The sequence below is a fragment of the Pagrus major genome, chromosome 1 (genome assembly GCF_040436345.1).
Source record: "Pagrus major chromosome 1, Pma_NU_1.0".
Taxonomy (NCBI): domain Eukaryota; kingdom Metazoa; phylum Chordata; class Actinopteri; order Spariformes; family Sparidae; genus Pagrus; species Pagrus major.
The window spans coordinates 17,035,506-17,054,272 of NC_133215.1; the positions used below are offsets into that span (position 1 = coordinate 17,035,506).

Consider the following 18,767-nt stretch of genomic DNA (forward strand, 5'->3'; position numbering starts at 1 on the left):
TGTTTTAGCAACAAGGCTTTACTCTGACCTCAGGGCCAAACTGGCTCAACTGTCGTTTATCTGACAGCAGACGACTTGGCAACATCATTGTCTCAGTGCTCTTTCTGTTTCTTTTTCTGCCTTTCTGCCCTTTTTTTCAGCAAATTCTTTTCTTTTGGTATCTGTATGAATGAGATCCCTAAAGTAAACAGAGTGCGTGTGCAATATTTTGATGCATAATTGTCCGCACACTATGTTTAGCTGAGCAGAGAAAGAGACAGTTTAATGGACAGGTTTGAGAAATGGGCTGCAGACCACCGGGTGAAAGAGGAGGTTTGAAAAAGAGAGCAAGGAAAGGAGAAAGGAGGGGTCTAAGAGTTCAAACAGTGTGGGAACTGTCTCCCATCTCAAAAAACAGGAAGTCGAGAGGAATGTAACAGAAACCTCAAAAGATGGGAATGAGAGAAAAGAAACCTTCTGAGAACACCCAAACCACCAGAATGCCCCCTAAAAAACTTTGCCTTTCTGAGGCGCCTGACATTGCACTGCACTTGTTTTTTACTCTGCCGTTTTGTGGTTGTTATTGCCATCTCGAGCCAGATGCTTTTGTTCATTCAGCGCGGGCTCGTAAAGATGTCATTGTTTTACCACGACACAATGTTTCATTGTGATACTTTGCCAAGGAGAGGGAACGTTGCGATGTGCGAGCACGAGCTAGGAATGCCAATGAATGCATCAATTTGAGACATTTTCATGAGACACATGGTCCTCGATGTCTATTTGCTCCCTCAGCAAACCCAACAGGAACTGCTTATGACAGGCTAATAGGGCACTAACTGGAAAATAAATCTAAGCGCAAGTCATAAGACATTATTAGGGATGGGAGCCAGGCGCAGTGTTGCAGCTGTAGCTTGTTTATCTTGATGCAGATTCTATCGAGGACCCATATATGCCTGTCGACCTCACACATATTAGCATTAGTCACAACTCAACATCTCATAAGAATCTTGTCATCAAAACACACCCATTGTAAACCTAACTAAAACAAGATTGGACCACATTAACCACTTCAAAGGATATGTTTTTGATTAGTATAAAGCACTTCCTTAATCCTACATAATCCAACAAGATTCTCTCTGATGCATCACACCTAAGAACAGACACATGACATAAAAAAATAGGCTCACATTTAACATCTTAAAATGCCTCTATACCTTTGCACAAACATACAATCACAGTGACTGTGTGTCCCATGAGCTCACCCTCATAAAGTGTTTATGGGGTCTGTTAGCGGAGATTGTAACAAGGTTTGTTTGGGACTAATGAGCCCGCCGTGTGATGTAATTTCTTGGGGTACTTCTCGGCAGAGGAGCTCAGACGGAGAGCCACACCCGGAGCCAGGATAAATCACAGAGGCAGAGAGAAATGAAAACATAAACAGTGTTAAGAACTCCAGAAAGGGATTTTACAAGTTTTTGAACTTCAGACAAATGGCATATATACTGATCAAACAAACAGGATTGAGGGATAGCAACCGAGGACAGAGTGGTAGGTGGAGTATGAGTGAGGATTTAGCCTGTCTTACTGGAGACACGCCACCTGAGGTCAGTGTGAGACTTGTTATCACAGCATTAGACTGGCTAATTGAACTCTGCAGAGTAAAGGCCTAAAGGGAAAATAAGTCTTGAAGTCATGTTATTAAAGAAGGACAAGAGATGATACATGATTTATAAACAACACACAGGGTGTGTGGAAAAAGCAGAGGAAACATCCAGGAGTATTTTAAGTGCAGAAAGGAGAAGGATGTTGAAGATCAGAGGGTGAAAGTGTCAGGATAAGAGGTATCAGCAACAGTTGAAAAGGAAGAGGAAAAAGAATTAAGGAGGATGAAAAGAAAGATGTGCATAGTTTGCAGAAAAAGCTCTTCAGTTCTTTTGGCATAAAGAGCCAAGAGCCAAACTCAACTGGACGTGAAACATAAACTCAGTTTGACATTATTTGTTTGGAGAAGTCATAGATAAGTTTTAATTGTGGGTTTGATGTCATTTATGGTTGTAAAAAATATTTCATTGGTGTTTTTAATCGGATGATGATATGTTATGAATCATCATAAGATCACTTGGGTGGTTGTGATGTAGATAAAGCCAAGAACTATAGTATATGGTTGAAGTTGAGATGAACTTATTCTAGTGCCTTCTAAGTCAACTTTTGAGTTAGAAGAAATGTAATACTTTTTTGCCATACTGATCAGCAAGCAGGCCACAAGCTGATGAATCTATAAAATGTATGACTTTCCAATTCTCTTCTTTATTGTTGATTACGTGATAGAGATAACAGGAAGAATAGGTATTCAACTTTTATAAGATGCATACGTGAGAAAGATAGATCGAGTAAAACGGCTATCTCTGATGTTTTCCAACAAAATGTAGTCTGAACTGGAATGAATGCAAATATGTACAGTATAATCTGAATTACTGATTAATTTGCTTTATAAGTGAATAGATAACTGCACTATTCAAAAGAAAACCAAAGACATCAATAAATAAAGTATACATGTTCTTTGTTCAGATTAAGTACCTGAAGTATGTTCAGCATATTTCCCTTATATAACTGAGGAGCGAGGCTAATGGTAAATGAAATGCATTAATCAGACAAAGTGCTTCACAACTTGCTCCTCATTCAACCACTCATACACTGTCGGGGGCAGAGCTGCCATGCATGGCGCTGGCCTGTCCACCGAGAGCAATTTTGGGGTTCAGTGTCTCACTCAAGGACTCTTGGACATGTGAGGCACAGTTTCCAATGAGTGGTCATTAATAACATGCTATAACAGTTTGTCTGACTGAGCAGATTTTTGAGCTCATTACAAGGAACATTTTTTGTCTTTGATTTGTCTCTTTATTCAGCGTGAGCATGCTCGTCTGGACTCAATGGTGTTGCTGCTGATGAAGCTGGACCAGCTGGACCAGGAGATTGAGAATGCCCTCAGTGCCACCTCCTCGATGGACAGCACCCCGACCCTCCACCGACGACAACTCCTGGTACTCACCTGCATGTTACCTGAACAGTTTATTTAAAGCTGCTGTTAATGAGTGACCTTAATTCATTCATTCTTTAATGTCTTCCCTTACTTGCTTCAATAGTATCTGACCCCTAGTGGCCAATATGAGATATGGCATAAGTGTTGTCTTTTCCTGGTTTTAAAGGCTGCATTAAAAACTAAAGTGATATACATGTTTCTGAACTTAACAGACTGTTCTACTTGTTCTAATACTTGCCTTTAACCACTTAGTCATTATATCCACATTGGTAATGATTATTTTTCAATTTGTCATTAGTTATTAGTTATTAGTTATTATATTGTGAAAGTACAACTGGTCATCCCCCTTTATTTTGTCATCCAGTCCTAGAAGGAGATTTCAATATTGTGGGATATACAGTCTATCGTGTTTTGCAATACAGCTTAAAAAGTTTGTGATATTATTTTAAAGCTATATTGCCCAGCACGCTTACATTGCCACCTCTGTCTTTTACCTCTGCAGGAGTTGGATTTAGGATCTGTGCCAGCTGCATTGCAAAACCCTCCACATCCACACACTCCTGCTGCCTCCACATCAGGACCTACACCAGCCCTTGGAGCAAAACCTAAGAGTGGGGTAAGTCAGGAGCTCTATATCTTACCAATATAAACCAAAACCATAATCAGCAGGTCATGAGGTGACAAATCTGGAAAGAAACCATGTTTCATACCAAAATATCACCAGCATATTTGCTTGGAGACAAATTAGATCAACTCCCGCATGCGTATTATTGTCTACTATCGTGCCTCACCGTCATTCTTTACTTCCTTTTTTGGCTTCCTTTCCTTTGCTGGAAACTGAAATTGGCAGGTTTGGGTATCTCTATTTTGAAAGTATGAATGTTATTCTTACATCTTACAATATTTACAGTTTTTTAATCCAGCCCAGAAAGATCCAGAGGAATTATAGGAATTATAAACTTTAAAGATGTTTTCAAGACCTTAAACGACAATTGTACATAGCTGTGGCTGTTTTATAGGTTTCTGGTTTCTCTTGTGTGTCCATGACTAAACATTTCAAATGATTTGCATTGTTTTTTTAGTCGGACATAGAGCTACTGTTGAATAGATTTTATGTCTCCAATTAAACAAACTTCTATTGGGAGTTCTGCAATAGTTTAGATAAAAAAAACAGCACAGAGCGCAAGCGCGCACACACACACACACACACACACACACACACACACACACACACACACACACACACACTCTTTCTTATAGTGAATCTCCCAATTGTAGGAATGTCCCCCAGCACTTAGGGCTTGGCCAAGCAGACGTTAAAACTCTATAATTAGCTGGTTCCAAAGATCTAGACCGCTTCTCCCCAACAAAGGGGTCAGAAAGGGGGGGGGCGGGGGTGAAAAGTCAGGGCAGGGGGGAGCGAAGGGGGGGAGACACGCTTCAAGTGAGACGTGCGTCTTCAAACCCCTTGCTTGCTCACTTAATGACTTTGTCAGCCTTGCTTTGCTATTGCCTTCAGAACGAGGTCAAAGTGAACAAGGCCCGTTGCCAACGGACTGAGCACTCAAGCAAGCTTTGAGCGAATACACAAAACCTGATTCTTTTTTTTTCAACTGCTTTGAGACACTTTATCTCATGATGTAGCGATGCATAATGGAATAACCCTAAATGCAGAACAGGATGTTTCTTTTGCAAAACAGTCCTCTTATCTAGCCAGAACAAAACAATGCAACCTGTGGAAACGTCAGAAATGCCTTGTCTCACATTCCTGAATTATCTCTCGCAAACCCCTCATTGATATTGCTTTGTCTTGTTGCACGTCACAACTCTCTTTGCTTTATTTCACTCACGTGTGACAGTTGATTTAAGTGACACATAGCAACATACTCTATGATGTTTGATTTATTATGTCTGTGGCCAACTGTTTCCACAACCTCCATTCCTGCAGTAACCCAAGGTAACTCACTAAGCTTGGGTAAACAGTGCTTTCACTGCGCCTAATAGGAGGCTTTTTACAGTGGAGGCCCCCGTGGGGTGATTGATTGAGGCCAAAGAGATGATGACTTCATGAAGGGGATTCTCAGTGGTTAATAGTAGTCGGGGACTATTGAGTCTTTTCAGACTCAAAGTGTTGTGACGCCCCCTTAATCTTTTTAGGCAGACAATACAAATCCTTTAAATGATGTAAACACAGGGCAGATGTGAGGAAGAAGCAGGGTTGAGGTTAAAGCTTTAATTCAAGCAGACGTCAGAGTCGTGTTTTACAGGATGACTACATACTTACTGTAACATAATCACACAAGACAAGAAGCACAGAATAATTACTATCATTTGTTATCATATAATAATTCTACCCGGTTCATAATAACAGGGAAAGCAGTATGTAGTCATTGTTTACTGTAAAAGTTTAGACAAGCTTGAATGTCTAACCTTTATTTCCCTTTAATCTGAATGTAAGTAAATACTGTACATGGGAATTACCGGACCTATGTGCAAATACAGTATCAAATAACACCAAATGCCTCAAAAATATTAATCGAGTTTAATTAGTGCCTCTCTCACACAATGTTGACAAAGACTGAATATGTTCACCACATACAAAGTGAGTAGACACATCCAAACAATCAAATCACACACTGAAAACAAACCTCATACTTTGTGTGCAACAAAGCCAGAATTCAGGATGATATATACACAACAAACACTATTAAAATAATAAAAATACCAGATAATAACTCACCGCCTCCATGCTGAGTATCATTTTTCAGTAGCATTTGCATACGCTGCCTTAAACATGTCTTGACGTCAATCCTAACAAAAAAGGTATTTGCAAGTTTACACAGGACAGCAAACAACATATATCTTTTTAGCAAGCCAATAGTGAGTGCGACCTCCTTTAAAGGTTACATCAACACAGTGATTACTACTGTACACACATTTGTGATTTATGAAAAGAGGTCCAAGCAGTCAAGATAAAAGTATTAGTATGTGGACCTATTACAACCTTGATACTGATAGATTAAGTACCAAGATAAATATCTCCATGCAGAAGGTATATCAGGTTCAAATCTGAAACTCTGGCAGACCAACCAGTCAATGCAGTTTAGGTGTGTGTCTTGGTCATATTTTACCTGAAAAGTAACTTAAGATTAAACCCCCTTTTTTGAGGAAGTAGACTATAGTGTACAGTCACTTTATTAAACTAAACTCTTAAAAATCAGTTGATATACATTGTTATTTTGTCTTTTCGGTACCCCTTTGCCCCTCAGAACAGAGTTAAAAGAGGTAGTGGTTGAAATCTCCCCATATGAAATGGGACAACCCTTCAACACCTTCACATGTCAATGAAAAACGTCAAAAAGCGGGACTGTAATGCACAAATCAGCAATAACAATGTAACATGAGCTAGCTAGCAAGTAAGCTACCAAGTTGCAATTGCAATTGTTAAATGCTTTTTAGTAACAAAAGAACTCGATAACATTCAAATGACAGAAAGTCATAATGTCATAATGCTCAGTTTGAAGTGTGTCTCTGAAAAACCTCTGTTGCCCAAACACTTCACCCTACCACTCTATCCCAACAAGAATCTCGACACCCTACCCCTAGTCTTGAACACACAAAACAGAGGGGTATGGCTAAGTGGTTGGGGCAGCAGGTGTATTGGGATTGCACCTTACCTTTTTTCCGGTAATTTTCATTTTGTTTTTGATGCCAAGCCAAACCAACTGTTCAAACTGCTTTGAATGAATGTGACAACTTGGGGGGACTGAAATCACTGTCATGACTTTCAGTGTCAGGTAAGAAAATAAATGATGCTCCGGGTCTTACAAGTGAAACACGAGGAATACAGCTGTTGCCGGCTGATGTAGCTTGATATAGCCATATTCTGTGAACTCAGGGCATCAAAATGAATATAAACCTCAGAAATGTGTCACTGTAGCGAGTCGGGGGGAAAAAATTGTGACCGTCTCATCTCGTATCACGTGAATGATTGCAGAGGAGTGGCTGCTAGTTCTGATAGTGATATTTGTAAAGGCTTTGTGAACTGTGAGGCGTTTATCATTGTACTTTTGCATTCCTTCCATCTTGTGTTGGATTATGCAAGAGATTACTAGTGTTTGTGTTTTTGCTGTCCTCTTGACACCTCCTGGCACTCAGTGTAACACTTTGGTGTGATTGTACCAAGAACATACTTGTGCTGTTCTGTCTTTTATGTAACAGCGATAAATGTGAAGTTGTGGTATGTGGCTGTGAATGGTAGTGATGAGTGGACATTCACATGGCATGTACAGTATCGTTCACTCACTATTGTGCATAAGACATCGGGTTCAAGTGAATAGATTCCTGGCTCCTTGCTAGCTTAACTGGTGGCTATTGTTAGCCCCCAGCAGGTGGCTGTTATTCTTGCATCGAATGTGGGGCTAATATCTAGCGGATGTTGGGCCACAGCAGGTGTTTTTTTCTCGTGGTGGAACTGCTATTCTTTGCCCACAGTGTTTTTGTTGGCAGGTTCTATTACTTGCTTAGTGTAGCAGGTGTCTTGCAGTGTTGTTTGGCTTGCATTGTTGTGTTGCAACAGGTGGCTTTTATTTGGTTTTGATTTGGATGTATATTATATTTAGGTCTGCAACTTATGATTGTTTTAAGTATTGTTACATCTTCTCAATATGTTCTTAATCAATTATGAGAAAAATGTTTGTTGCGGTTTCCTAAAGCTCATAATAAGAAAACTAATCACACTTGAGAATCTGAAACCAATGTATAATTTTTGCAAGAAAAATGACTGAAATGATTAATTGACTGTCAAAGTAGTTGACTAATCAGTTAATTAATTGTTTCAGCTCTAATTATATATCCTAACTGGAAGATTTCCCTCTCTGGTATAATTATTTCCAATCTTGAGCGATAGCTTTAGTGATTTTCTTATTTATTATTTATTATTTTTTAAAGAATTTGTATAATTACTTGTCATAGCAGTATTAACTGTCATTAATTTGTCTTTGTATGTGTAATCTGTAGTGACAAACTTAAGTTATGCGTGGTGTGAGAGCCATTTGTTATGTGACTCTATATTTAGAGTTCTGTGGCTGCAGAGGATGTGCCAAGCCACAGAGGCGGGTGAAGGCTGCTGACCCCTGACCACCTTCCTCTGAATGTTACAGTCGGAAACAACATATCAGTCACCCTCAGCGAGAAGCATTCCCACCACTGAGTCGTACTCAGAATCCCCTAAAGACCTCAGCTTCTGATCAAGACACGGACCGCCGTAGCTGTCTGTTAAATTTAGCACAGGGGTGTTTTACATGTCATGCATATGGTGACAGGTAAGGCACTGCCCTGTACCAACGCTCATCCTCTCTGTCTTTGGTAAACATTTGTGAACAGGGCAACCTTTGACCCTTTGTTTGGATCTGTATTCTGTCCCATGGCAACAGCGCTCCAAACACAACTTATGTCATCTCCTTTGGTGGTTTTTCCACTATTTGAAAGCAGTGGAGGTAGTAGTAGTAGTGTTTTCATGTCTGGATTCAAGGGATTTTTAGAGGGTAATGATTGATTGAGAGATATTTTTATTCAGAATGACGGAAAGACTTTATTGCCTGTCAGTAGGTTATGTATGTACATGGCTCTTTATCTGTCTGTGGTCTGGTGGACAATAGAAGTGCTGTGGTTTGCGTGCTAAGGTCACTAGCAGATCTCTGCTCTGTCCTTCCTCCGTGTTCCGGTTTGGCAGCCTCACTGTCCCCAAACATCCTTTATCCAAACCACACCTTCCGAATCTCCCACTCGGATAAAAGACTTAATATTTAGGTACTTTCACTACATTCGCTCCCACTCACTCTTGTTCCCTTCCTTGATCAATAGTCACCATTAAGTGTTGGCAGCAGGCATAATTATGTTTGCCTACATTCCACCCACATATTTGGCTTGAAGACTGTCGTAGGCCATTATGAGTCAGCGAGCTATCAAACCAACCACGATTCAGTCTGACAAGGGGTGCCAGTAGTGGCTCTGGTCATGGCCACGCTAGCCGCTTTGTGTTGTGTCATTGTCCCCAAGGTCAGTCCTCTGCTGAGCACAGCTGTAACAAGGAGACAAACACAGACCTGCTGTGGTTTTAAAAAAAGAGGGAAAGGAAAAAGAAAAGGCCTGTGTTTGGAACAGGATGTGGAAAATGAACTTCTCCTCAACCCCCACAAGGAAATCTTGTTTTTCCTGTCAATTCAAGGCTGTAGCTGTTGCATAAAGCACTCCAAGAACAAGGGGAGAAGGATATACTGAATAGGTATAGTCCTCATTTTTTTTATAGTTGGCAGAGTAATGTCAGAAAACTCAATCCAAAAAAAAGCAGAGCACAAAGCCAAAACATGCCGTCATTAAATTTGTTGAAAATCTCCTCATGTACTAGCCTGACTCTGTGCATACTGAACATTTTATCATAATTGATTTGAGCTCTGATATGCTTAATTGTTTCACAGAATGAGTTTTCTGTTTTAGCATCTTTGTGGAAGTCAAACAAAACATAAATCTACGTGTTTACACTCTGTACTCAATGGCAGCTCTCTCCCTCTTATGACAACATACTGTGGCATAGCGCCTAAATCTCATCAACTTAATCACCAATGTGATTTAATAGCTCATAACGGTTTCTGGCACTTTCTTTTAAAACCTAAATGAATCATAGTTTTTCATCCAACCCGAAAACATGGCTACAGTGTGTTTGTTGCTTACAAGTACTAGTTGCTGGTGTTGAAGGCACGCACTGAGTCAATGAAGCGAAACGCACATTCTATTACGCAAAGGAGACAGTAAAAGAGCAGGGAATAGTTTCAGGATGATGGTACTTGTTGACAGTAAATCTTAAGGATGACTGGAAAATGCAGGCATCTGGAAACACCCCTGCAGCCCACTGATAATGAACTGCCATAAATCACTGAAGGAACAAACAAACTGAATGCACTCTCAGATGCACACACACACATTCATATATGCTGAAACATGTATACAGGAATTCATTGTAAAACCAGGTGCAATTTCGGCAACACTTAATCAGGATTGTGGTTTAGGACTCTAATTGGGACACATTTTTGTTTTAAATGTGTGTTTTTGTTCTGTTTGCCTTGAAGTAACATTACCTCAGCCAATATTTCCCTGAGTGCCTCACTCAGTTCATCATCTCTGCTCTCAGTTTTAAAGCTTAAGGACGGTGCAGGACCTACTCATTAAAGAGGTTTGTTTTTTTATTTAGAGCCAAAGCCCTCTCTCCATACACATGTGCTGGCTTGGCCTGCCTTCAGCCCAGCATGGCAGGGATTTACGTTACAACAGGGCTTCCCACTTGAAGGTTTGTCTGATGATGCTCTTGTCTTGAGGAGACGATGTTTAAAAAGCAGCAAGTAAATGTTGACCCAAAAAAACTATGACCCAGCAATGTCTCTCCCATCGGTCCTTCTGGTAAGTCAGTAAGCTGTGTGTCTGCCACAGGACTGCTATAGGGCCACCACAGTCTTCTACAGAGGACAGTCTAATCCCTCTGTGTTGTTAACCGACTCTCCGCTCTCTCCTAAAAATGTCAGTAACTAATCCACAGGCTAGCATTGTTGGTGCAGTTGGGATCATAAGGCTTATCCCTATTAAATCTGGTCCATAAGCCACAAATTCAACCTGGTGGTGAACGGGAACAGGTGACACATTTTGTCTCTCAATAAGTGTAATAAGACAGCAGTGGAATAATGTGAGTAAAACAGTCCCATGTGTTTTTGTAATCCATTTCCAAATTTATATTCTGCATTTGGAGCAGCTCGGTAACATAATTTTAAAAAAAGTCTGGTAAGTTCTTGGTAAGTTTGTTCTTATCATTTTGGAATAAACTATCCTGTGTAGAGAGAACCAAAACAGAAGGGAAAAGGGTGACATCGGTGTTGTATGTTCTCTGCCTTGTATATATGCTGTAGTCGTTCGTTTCTTTTTTACCTTTTTTACAATTCTTTTTTTTTTAAATTGATCTAACTCATTTTAAAGTTAGATCAAAAAATCCATGCGGTATGGTTGTAACTATATTTCCTAGTTTGCCACAGTAAACCAGTCTGCTGTGACTTGTTGTAGTTGGTCGTTAATTGTAGGTGAAACAGGCAACCAAAAAGCAATTAAATGAGGATAAATTACGTTGCTTATGTTGTCTGTAATACCATTAAAAAAAGTAAACTATCATTGTTTTATTTCCCATCAATTAGTGAAATAGTTTATATAGCCGGACCGACTGATACTGGGTTTTTGGGTCAGATACTGATGTTCCAATGGTGATATATTGACCAGTAATCTTTATAATCACAATTTTTTTAAAATGGTCCCTCAAATATGGTTATCAAACATGAATGACGATGAAGGCAGGATATTTTACTGTTTACAATACACTTGAAGCAGGAAATCTTTATCTTTTACATCTTTATCTGCACTATGTTCCATAAAGAATAAATAATATTGACGCGTATCAGACAACATATATACTGATAGAACATATCTTTGATAGGTCAATATAAGCCAGGTTGGTCTGGCTCTGTTATGTAGTGTAACATAGTCGGCATATTTTACCATACACCATTGCATCTGTTGGTGTTTGACTGCAGAAGATTTTGATTTAATTTTAAATTTGAAGGTTTTTTTTCTAATGGAAATACTCAGTAGTTTCTTTTATATACTATAGATGAAGCATTTTGCATGATTCAATCCCAAAATTGTATTGAGTGCATAGTAAGAACCATGGAGTCTTATTGAGGACTTTTATTGAGAGGCAAAAGATTTATGGTCTGCAAGTTGCGCCTGCAGTTAAATATTGTACAGATGAACAGTTTACATTTATGAACACCTGTATGAATGACCTCAGAAGTGAAGTTTGGTGATGACCAGTTTGCCCTTTGGGAGGAAGTTAAGAGTAATTGTCTCGTCCGGTGACGGATTCCAAGTTCACATTTCACAGTTTATGCTCCAGGGGCCCAGCACTAAATCCCACCAGACACTGCCTGAAACCAGAAGCCTGTTGCTTTGGCTTACTCTTGTAAACAAAGGCAAATGTGTGTATGTCTGTCTGTGTGTGTGCATATCCACTTTTCTCACTCTCTTTGAGTCAACATCACCCCAAACAGAACATATCTCATGACTCAAGGTTAAGTGAGAGAACAAGGCCCCAGTTGGCAGTCAGTGTGTGTATGTGTGTGAGTGCACAGCGGGTATGGTAAAATCATTAACCTCCCTACACAACTAAAGACTTAAAGTGCACCCATTCATGCTATATATTTCACCTGGGCTTTTACCGTCATACAGGATGTCAATGCATGTTACTGAGACATTTTGAAGTGTCACCGAATCTCGTTTAAGAGTTATTTTCTTTTCAAATAGCTGCAAATCCAACATCTGGTCACTAATATACATTTTCTGCAGGAAATGTTCCAACGCATCATTACACCAAGTCATCGCATCACTTCCTGTTGACACACTTCAAGTGTGACATATGGAAACTATTGAAATGTGGAAAGGGAGGTGCGGGGGAGAAAGTATGAGGGTTGGGGGTCGGGGGGGAACTTTTCCTCAAGGAGAAGGCTAAAATGAAATTGTTTCCCACGTTTCCCTGCACACGTGCACTCAGGGGTCGACCGAGCATGGAGAATAAATTCTTGTATAAGTGCAGGGCAGAAAGAGCACTTTCATGCCAGTCAAAAAACAGAAATGAGCTCCAGATAACATCTCCAAAGGCGCTGGACAGACGTGCACACACACACACACACATTTCTCTTCCCTCTGTCACACAGTTACCTTATACGTCTAGTGCTGGAGCCGCCAGCTTACCTGACCATAAGCCATCTGCACTAATTTAGCCATTTGCGTTAAGTGGTGGAGAAAAAGGTTTGGGTTAGCCTGAGCCCCCTAATCCTTGGCCAGCACAGACCATGGGTGGTCACACACACACTCACACACATACTGCAGCTGCAGTGCAGGGGGGGGCTGGGGATGAGAAGGTGGCTGTGGGGTTGAGAGATGCATGGTGGACTGTGGATTTGTTGTGCAAGAGCCACATGCCGGTGGCTTGCTTAATATCTTTGACTAACTCACACAGAAAGCATGTGCGTACAGCTTGACATTATGTCGGCTCCATTGCTAAAAAACAAAATATTATTTGTTAAATTGGCTCAGGATTGAACCTCATTGCTTTTTTTGGTACCAACTGAAATGTGTCAGCAGCACTGAGTGTTATTTGGTCAGCTTCATTCTCTTCTTTCAGATAATTCCTGATTTTAAAACTCTGCTGCCAGTCACAGAGTCAGAACAAACTCATGCTGTGCAGCCAAACTTCAAACCCTCAAGATGTAGTTTTCAAAGCTAGTTCAATGATACCAAATATGTTGTACGTCTCTAAAATGATGAGCAAGACATATATAACATTTCATTTGATGGAAACGGTAAAGCCGTAGACAACATGGAGCCTCCAGTTTTGATCATTTCACTCAGTTTTAACAACCTATTGCTTCAGTCAAGACCTGAACTACATGATACAGAATATGTTTGATATTATCAGTCAGAGACGGTTTAAACATCCTGAAAAGAAAACAATAAGAAAACTGTATATATTATAGAAAAAACATTTCTACAGCTTTTTCAGGTCATGCGTGTGAGGATACTCACATTTATCTCAATTCATAGGTAGATACAAATTCCAATACTGAGCCCTTGAAACTTGTTGGTTTTAACAAATCATACCTTCAAAACTTTATATTTTTACCCGGACAAAGTCTTCTTTTTTATAATGTTTTAGTTATAAAACCTACTGAGCTGCTTGCTTCAGTAATGACAATCATGACCCTACAGTGGTTAATCAAGCAGGCACACATGCTTTCGAGCCACACATACACACATGTCTAAAGCAAACACATACCATACCCCCTGTGCCCCCACACATCCCACTTCCAGTAAATTAGTGGCAGTAAATGAGGCAGCTGACGCTTGTGTGCTGCGCAGCCTGCAGTTCCCCAGTGGACACCTGACATGGCCCGGACAACCCCACACTGGGATAACCTGCACTGTGGCATGCCAGGGGGCGTGCAGGCAAACACCGGGGAAATATGTGACTGTGGTGCTATGAAAACACTGGTACTTACTGGTACCCATTCATTCACATTCTTGTTAGACTCTGTGGGCTCACACTTACATTTATTCAACTGCAATTGCTATTATGAGGGAAAACACAGCATTTTGTGAAGGTGAGATTTACACTGTGTCTAAGTGACTTCATGGGTCACTGACAAGAACCCGTGGTGTGGTGTTTACACAACAGGAAGGGCGCTCACTGGTGAACTGAAATGTCTTGTTAGTGCTAAGCAGAGAAGTCATGCAGACCTCCCATATTGATTCTATTATTCAGGGCCATTCTTCCTGAGAGTTGTGGGGTTAAAAATGCAGAAAGTTACTGACATTTTTTCCTTTTTTTCTCAAGAAAAAAAATGCAAACATCTTTGGCACAAATCCACATGTGAATTGATGCAGTACATTAACATTTTTTTATAAGGGGATAGGACTAGTGCTATTCAGTATTCTTTTTATTGTCAACAAATCCTGCAAAAAGACTAAACCCAACAATTTACTAGTCCTTATGTCTTGATACTTTCCAGCCTCCCTACTCTCACTGTGGCAATCATCCCCAAGCCCCTTCATTACTTAAAAAGTTCATCAGCAGCAAGGCACTGTAGTTACTCAAATTGCAGTAGGTAGTTTGTTTGTTTGAGACTATTTTCAGATGAGGATTAATACACATTTAGTGAGCTAACGAACACTTACAGCAACAGGATGGTGCAATAGTGTATCCCACTGATGTGTTTTTAATAGGTTTTGGAATGAATAATAAATAAACTATATCTTTGGCTACACAGGCAACATAGTAGGATCAATTCAGTGTTGGTTTTGGCCTTTTTATATGACTTGTTGATGAAAACAAAAATACAGAATTATGCCCAAACTAAACTATAAAGCATGCTCACAGTAAAAACAAAACAGTTAAAGTGCTTGTAAAGGTTAAAAAAACAAAAAAAGAAGACATTGGAGAAAATATTTCTGTACACTGACCAACAGTAACAGTTCATATGCAATTGATCAATAGGCAAAAACAAAACATGTTGTTTGTGTTGTCTTGAAAGAATCTCACATTGTCTACAGTGTGTTGCACACAGGGGAATGCAGTGAAGACACTGTTTTGGCTGGAAAAGCAGAGCTAATAGCTAATATCACTGGAGTCCAACAGCTGAAACAGCACCAAGTATAAATCTATCTTTGAATTCACCACACTGTTGTTCTGTTTGTGCCAGTGATTTAGAGACAGAGGAGTGAATAGGAGTCTCTGGCTGTGGTTTCTCCCTGGTGTCTTTTTGAGGTCATTAATCAGCAATAAATTGTAAAGCTATTCGTCTGCAGAGGGAATTTGACTCACTTTGTGTCTGAAACATGACTTATGAAGTGATTAAATGCTGTTCACACACACAAACATATGCACCTCAGCAGACATACCACTAGCTTCTAAAAAATCTGAGTGAGACAGATTGGGACCAAGACAACACTTTATCCAGGGTAAATCAGCTAACACGTTCGCAAAAACAAACTCACGTATGAGAGCAGCCATTGTATTCGCTCTCACCACACTGTGTCATGCTTGTGGTGGTTCATCATAAAATATAAGAGCCTCCTTGATATTTGAGAGGCAAATGGCCTGTAGTCAAATCTTTGCTTTTTGATGATGCATTCTGGTCTCATATTAGAATGTGCCTTACAGTCTTATTGTGTACAAAATATTTGCAATGACGCTAACGCTCTTATCTTAAATTTTGATTTAATAATCACAAAAAGGGCAAAGAGCTACAAAACATCACGTTAATCCGATGTGTAAAGTTTAGTGTGCAGTCACAGTGGACTGGGGAAATTCCACAGCAACATATTTAAAATACCTGTGAGGATTATTATCTCATTATCAAAATCATTCCTCATTTAAGATGTGTCGAACAGACTTAACTATTTGGCACAGTGAGAAAAAAAGGATAATAGTCATCATGCAAAGTAACGGAGGCATAAGCACAGATTCAACTCACAGAAAGTTGCAGCTCATGTGTTACACGAGAAGCCCCATGAGGCATAATACTGTACACTGGCAAAGGAGCACATTTTCCAAACTAAGGTGAGATACAGAAAAGATAGGGAGAGCCCAGCAGATGTAGCAAGGAAGAAGATACGATGGGAGAAGGGGGATATGTTATGCAGACTTATGGGAAAAGTGAATGGTATAGTTTCCTGAAGGCAATGCTCTCCATTCCTTTTGCATCCTTTTTATTGTACTTCATGGTGTGCAGGCAACAAATGCTGACCAATGCATGAAAAAAAGAAAAGCTCTAAAAGGAAATGCTCTTGTTTTATCCATGCAAAACTGAAGTGTAAAATCGTCATGCTGCAGTACTACACGTAGTTACCTATCCAGCTATACCTGCTTATCCTCCTTTGGGTCTGGAGCCGATCCCGACTGGAGGACTATTTTGTGGCCCGGAGCAGTGATATCTCATAGTCTTGTTGTCACTGTGAAGGTGTCGAGAAGCCAAATGAGACTCCAGGAAGCACACAACCCTGGTACAATTAAATAAAGGAGATGTAGCCTGTTAATTTCATGAGCTTTAGAGGTGCTGGTACATGGATTTTATTACCTTTGGCAATTATTTTAGCAGATAGTACAATTGCATAATTCATTATAGTGAGAATGATCGTTTTTACATCACAATTTTCATTTTCACTTAAAAAAATAAACTAATAAAATCATGATGATGTTACATTATGGGGGGTCTGTACCAAACATGTTTTCCTACATCAGAGAATAAAATTTTAGGCCAGTTTTACCTTTGTACAGAAAATTGCAGCTTCTGGGATTTGGATATTGCGAAAATGGCATTGATTTTCTCATGTAAGTCTTGGCAAATAAGCACATTTCCCAAAATGTTGAACTATTAATCAGTGTTGTTTTGGCTCTGCTGAATCTGCTGTTTAAGAGGCTGCCAAAGGGTAAACAGGCTTTAAAGTAGTCCCAGAAGGATGCACCTAAATCACTTTAATTAGGCCTAAGGGGAGAAAATAAATGTGGAGGAGGAGGCATCTATCTTAATAGGAACATCAGGAGGAAATGTAGATATTCAACAAACTGTGCACAAAGTGGATAAATTGTATTGAGAATGTACCTTGTCCTCCTTGGCCTGCTGATCTGTTCCAGGGGAGTGTGGATTAAAACAGGTCAGGTTGTGGAGGTCAGCCAAGGAACCTGAGGTCAAAAGTCAGAGGCAAGAAAAAGACCTCTGCATTCCAACTGACTGCTGCCCTCTACACACACACACGCACCACACACACAAACATGCTATACCAATGAAATGACGGCTCTATTTTTAACCAGGAACTCTGTGTTGATGCATTTCTAGTTTCTAAAACCCAAAACAAATCCAACGATGGAAATATTACATGTAAAGAATGATGAGAATCTACTATGTCTACAAGATGTGTTATGATTTTATCAGTAATGTCTGCATGAGGGTTGGATCAACATTGAATCAGAGGAGAGTGTGCTGTGTGCTCTGACTTTTAATGATGTGATATTTGTTCAGAAGTCTCTGCTGGGTTGGTTATCTGACAGCTATGCATATGGAGTTTTAGAAAATATGTTCTTCTTCTTTTTGTGTTTGTGTATGGCCAATTTGTGTTTCTATGATACACTCAATTTTCTTGGATTTAATACAATATTCTTAAAAGGACAGGACTTTGCATGCAATGATCTTGCGATTATTTCAGTCACGCTCAGAGGCCAACTGAACTGGACACAACACACACAGAGACATCCTCTCTGCCCTGTTCTCTGATATGATCTTTATTCTGATGTTCTTAGATCAGAAGATGTCCATTGAGATAGCAAGAGAAGTGGAGTAAGAATATCCAAAGGGATTAAATAAGTAGCTCAAACATCATCATTGTACTGAATAAATACTGTTGTTTGATTGAATAGTTTCTATTTTACTGTCTATTCCTCAAACACATTGTAAAATGTTTATTGAAGAATGTTTGAATAGACAGGGATTTTATTGTCTGAGAAGGAATCATGAAAATGCATCTAACCAAAGTTATCTCAACTATAATCTTCCTTTCTTCTCTTTCCCAGAACACCTCCGCCATTCCTGAGAGAGAAAAAGCTGGTGAGTCTTTGCTGTTTTTTTCATCCTGTCTCTAGTTGAGATCTTGACACCTAATCCTGAAACAAAAGGATTAGGGTTGCATGTAGTTTGTTTTTCTTCATTTTGTCATGTGCGTTTGGAAAAAGTCTTTGTCTACAAATGACCCAGTCAGTGTCTGGTCTGGTGCCACATGAAGAGATCTGCGGTACGATTTCTGATTGATAGCCTCTGTCTGGTGTTCACAACATGGGGCAAGAGAGGAAGGAGGGAGGGAGGGAGCGGTTGGGTGGAGGAGGACAGGCTCTGGTTCTATGAGACACTGGATGCGATGGTAGATAAGAACCTAGACTCATCTACATAAGCATCAAGCCAGTCGTCGCCTCTCACAGATAAGAACCAGACTGGATGTCGTGTCTCATGCCCAAACCTTTTGACCCGTATTCATGTACCTTTTGCCTCCTTTCTTACTCAACTTCTTCTAAGAATGGACATTTAAATGTTTAAAATGTTTAAGTATG

The 18,767-nt window shown here is 39.9% G+C and overlaps 1 protein-coding gene across 1 annotated transcript in view; it reads left to right on the forward strand.

Annotated features, from left to right (window-relative positions):
- dlc1 (DLC1 Rho GTPase activating protein) overlaps positions 1-18,767 on the forward strand; it is an 82,595-nt gene that overhangs the window by 4,591 nt on the left and 59,237 nt on the right. Inside the window, exons 2-4 of the mRNA XM_073466850.1 lie at positions 2,886-3,020; positions 3,522-3,635; positions 18,237-18,270. Of these exons, the coding sequence (XP_073322951.1) occupies positions 2,886-3,020; positions 3,522-3,635; positions 18,237-18,270 (283 nt within the window). The remainder of the gene's footprint in view (positions 1-2,885; positions 3,021-3,521; positions 3,636-18,236; positions 18,271-18,767) is intronic.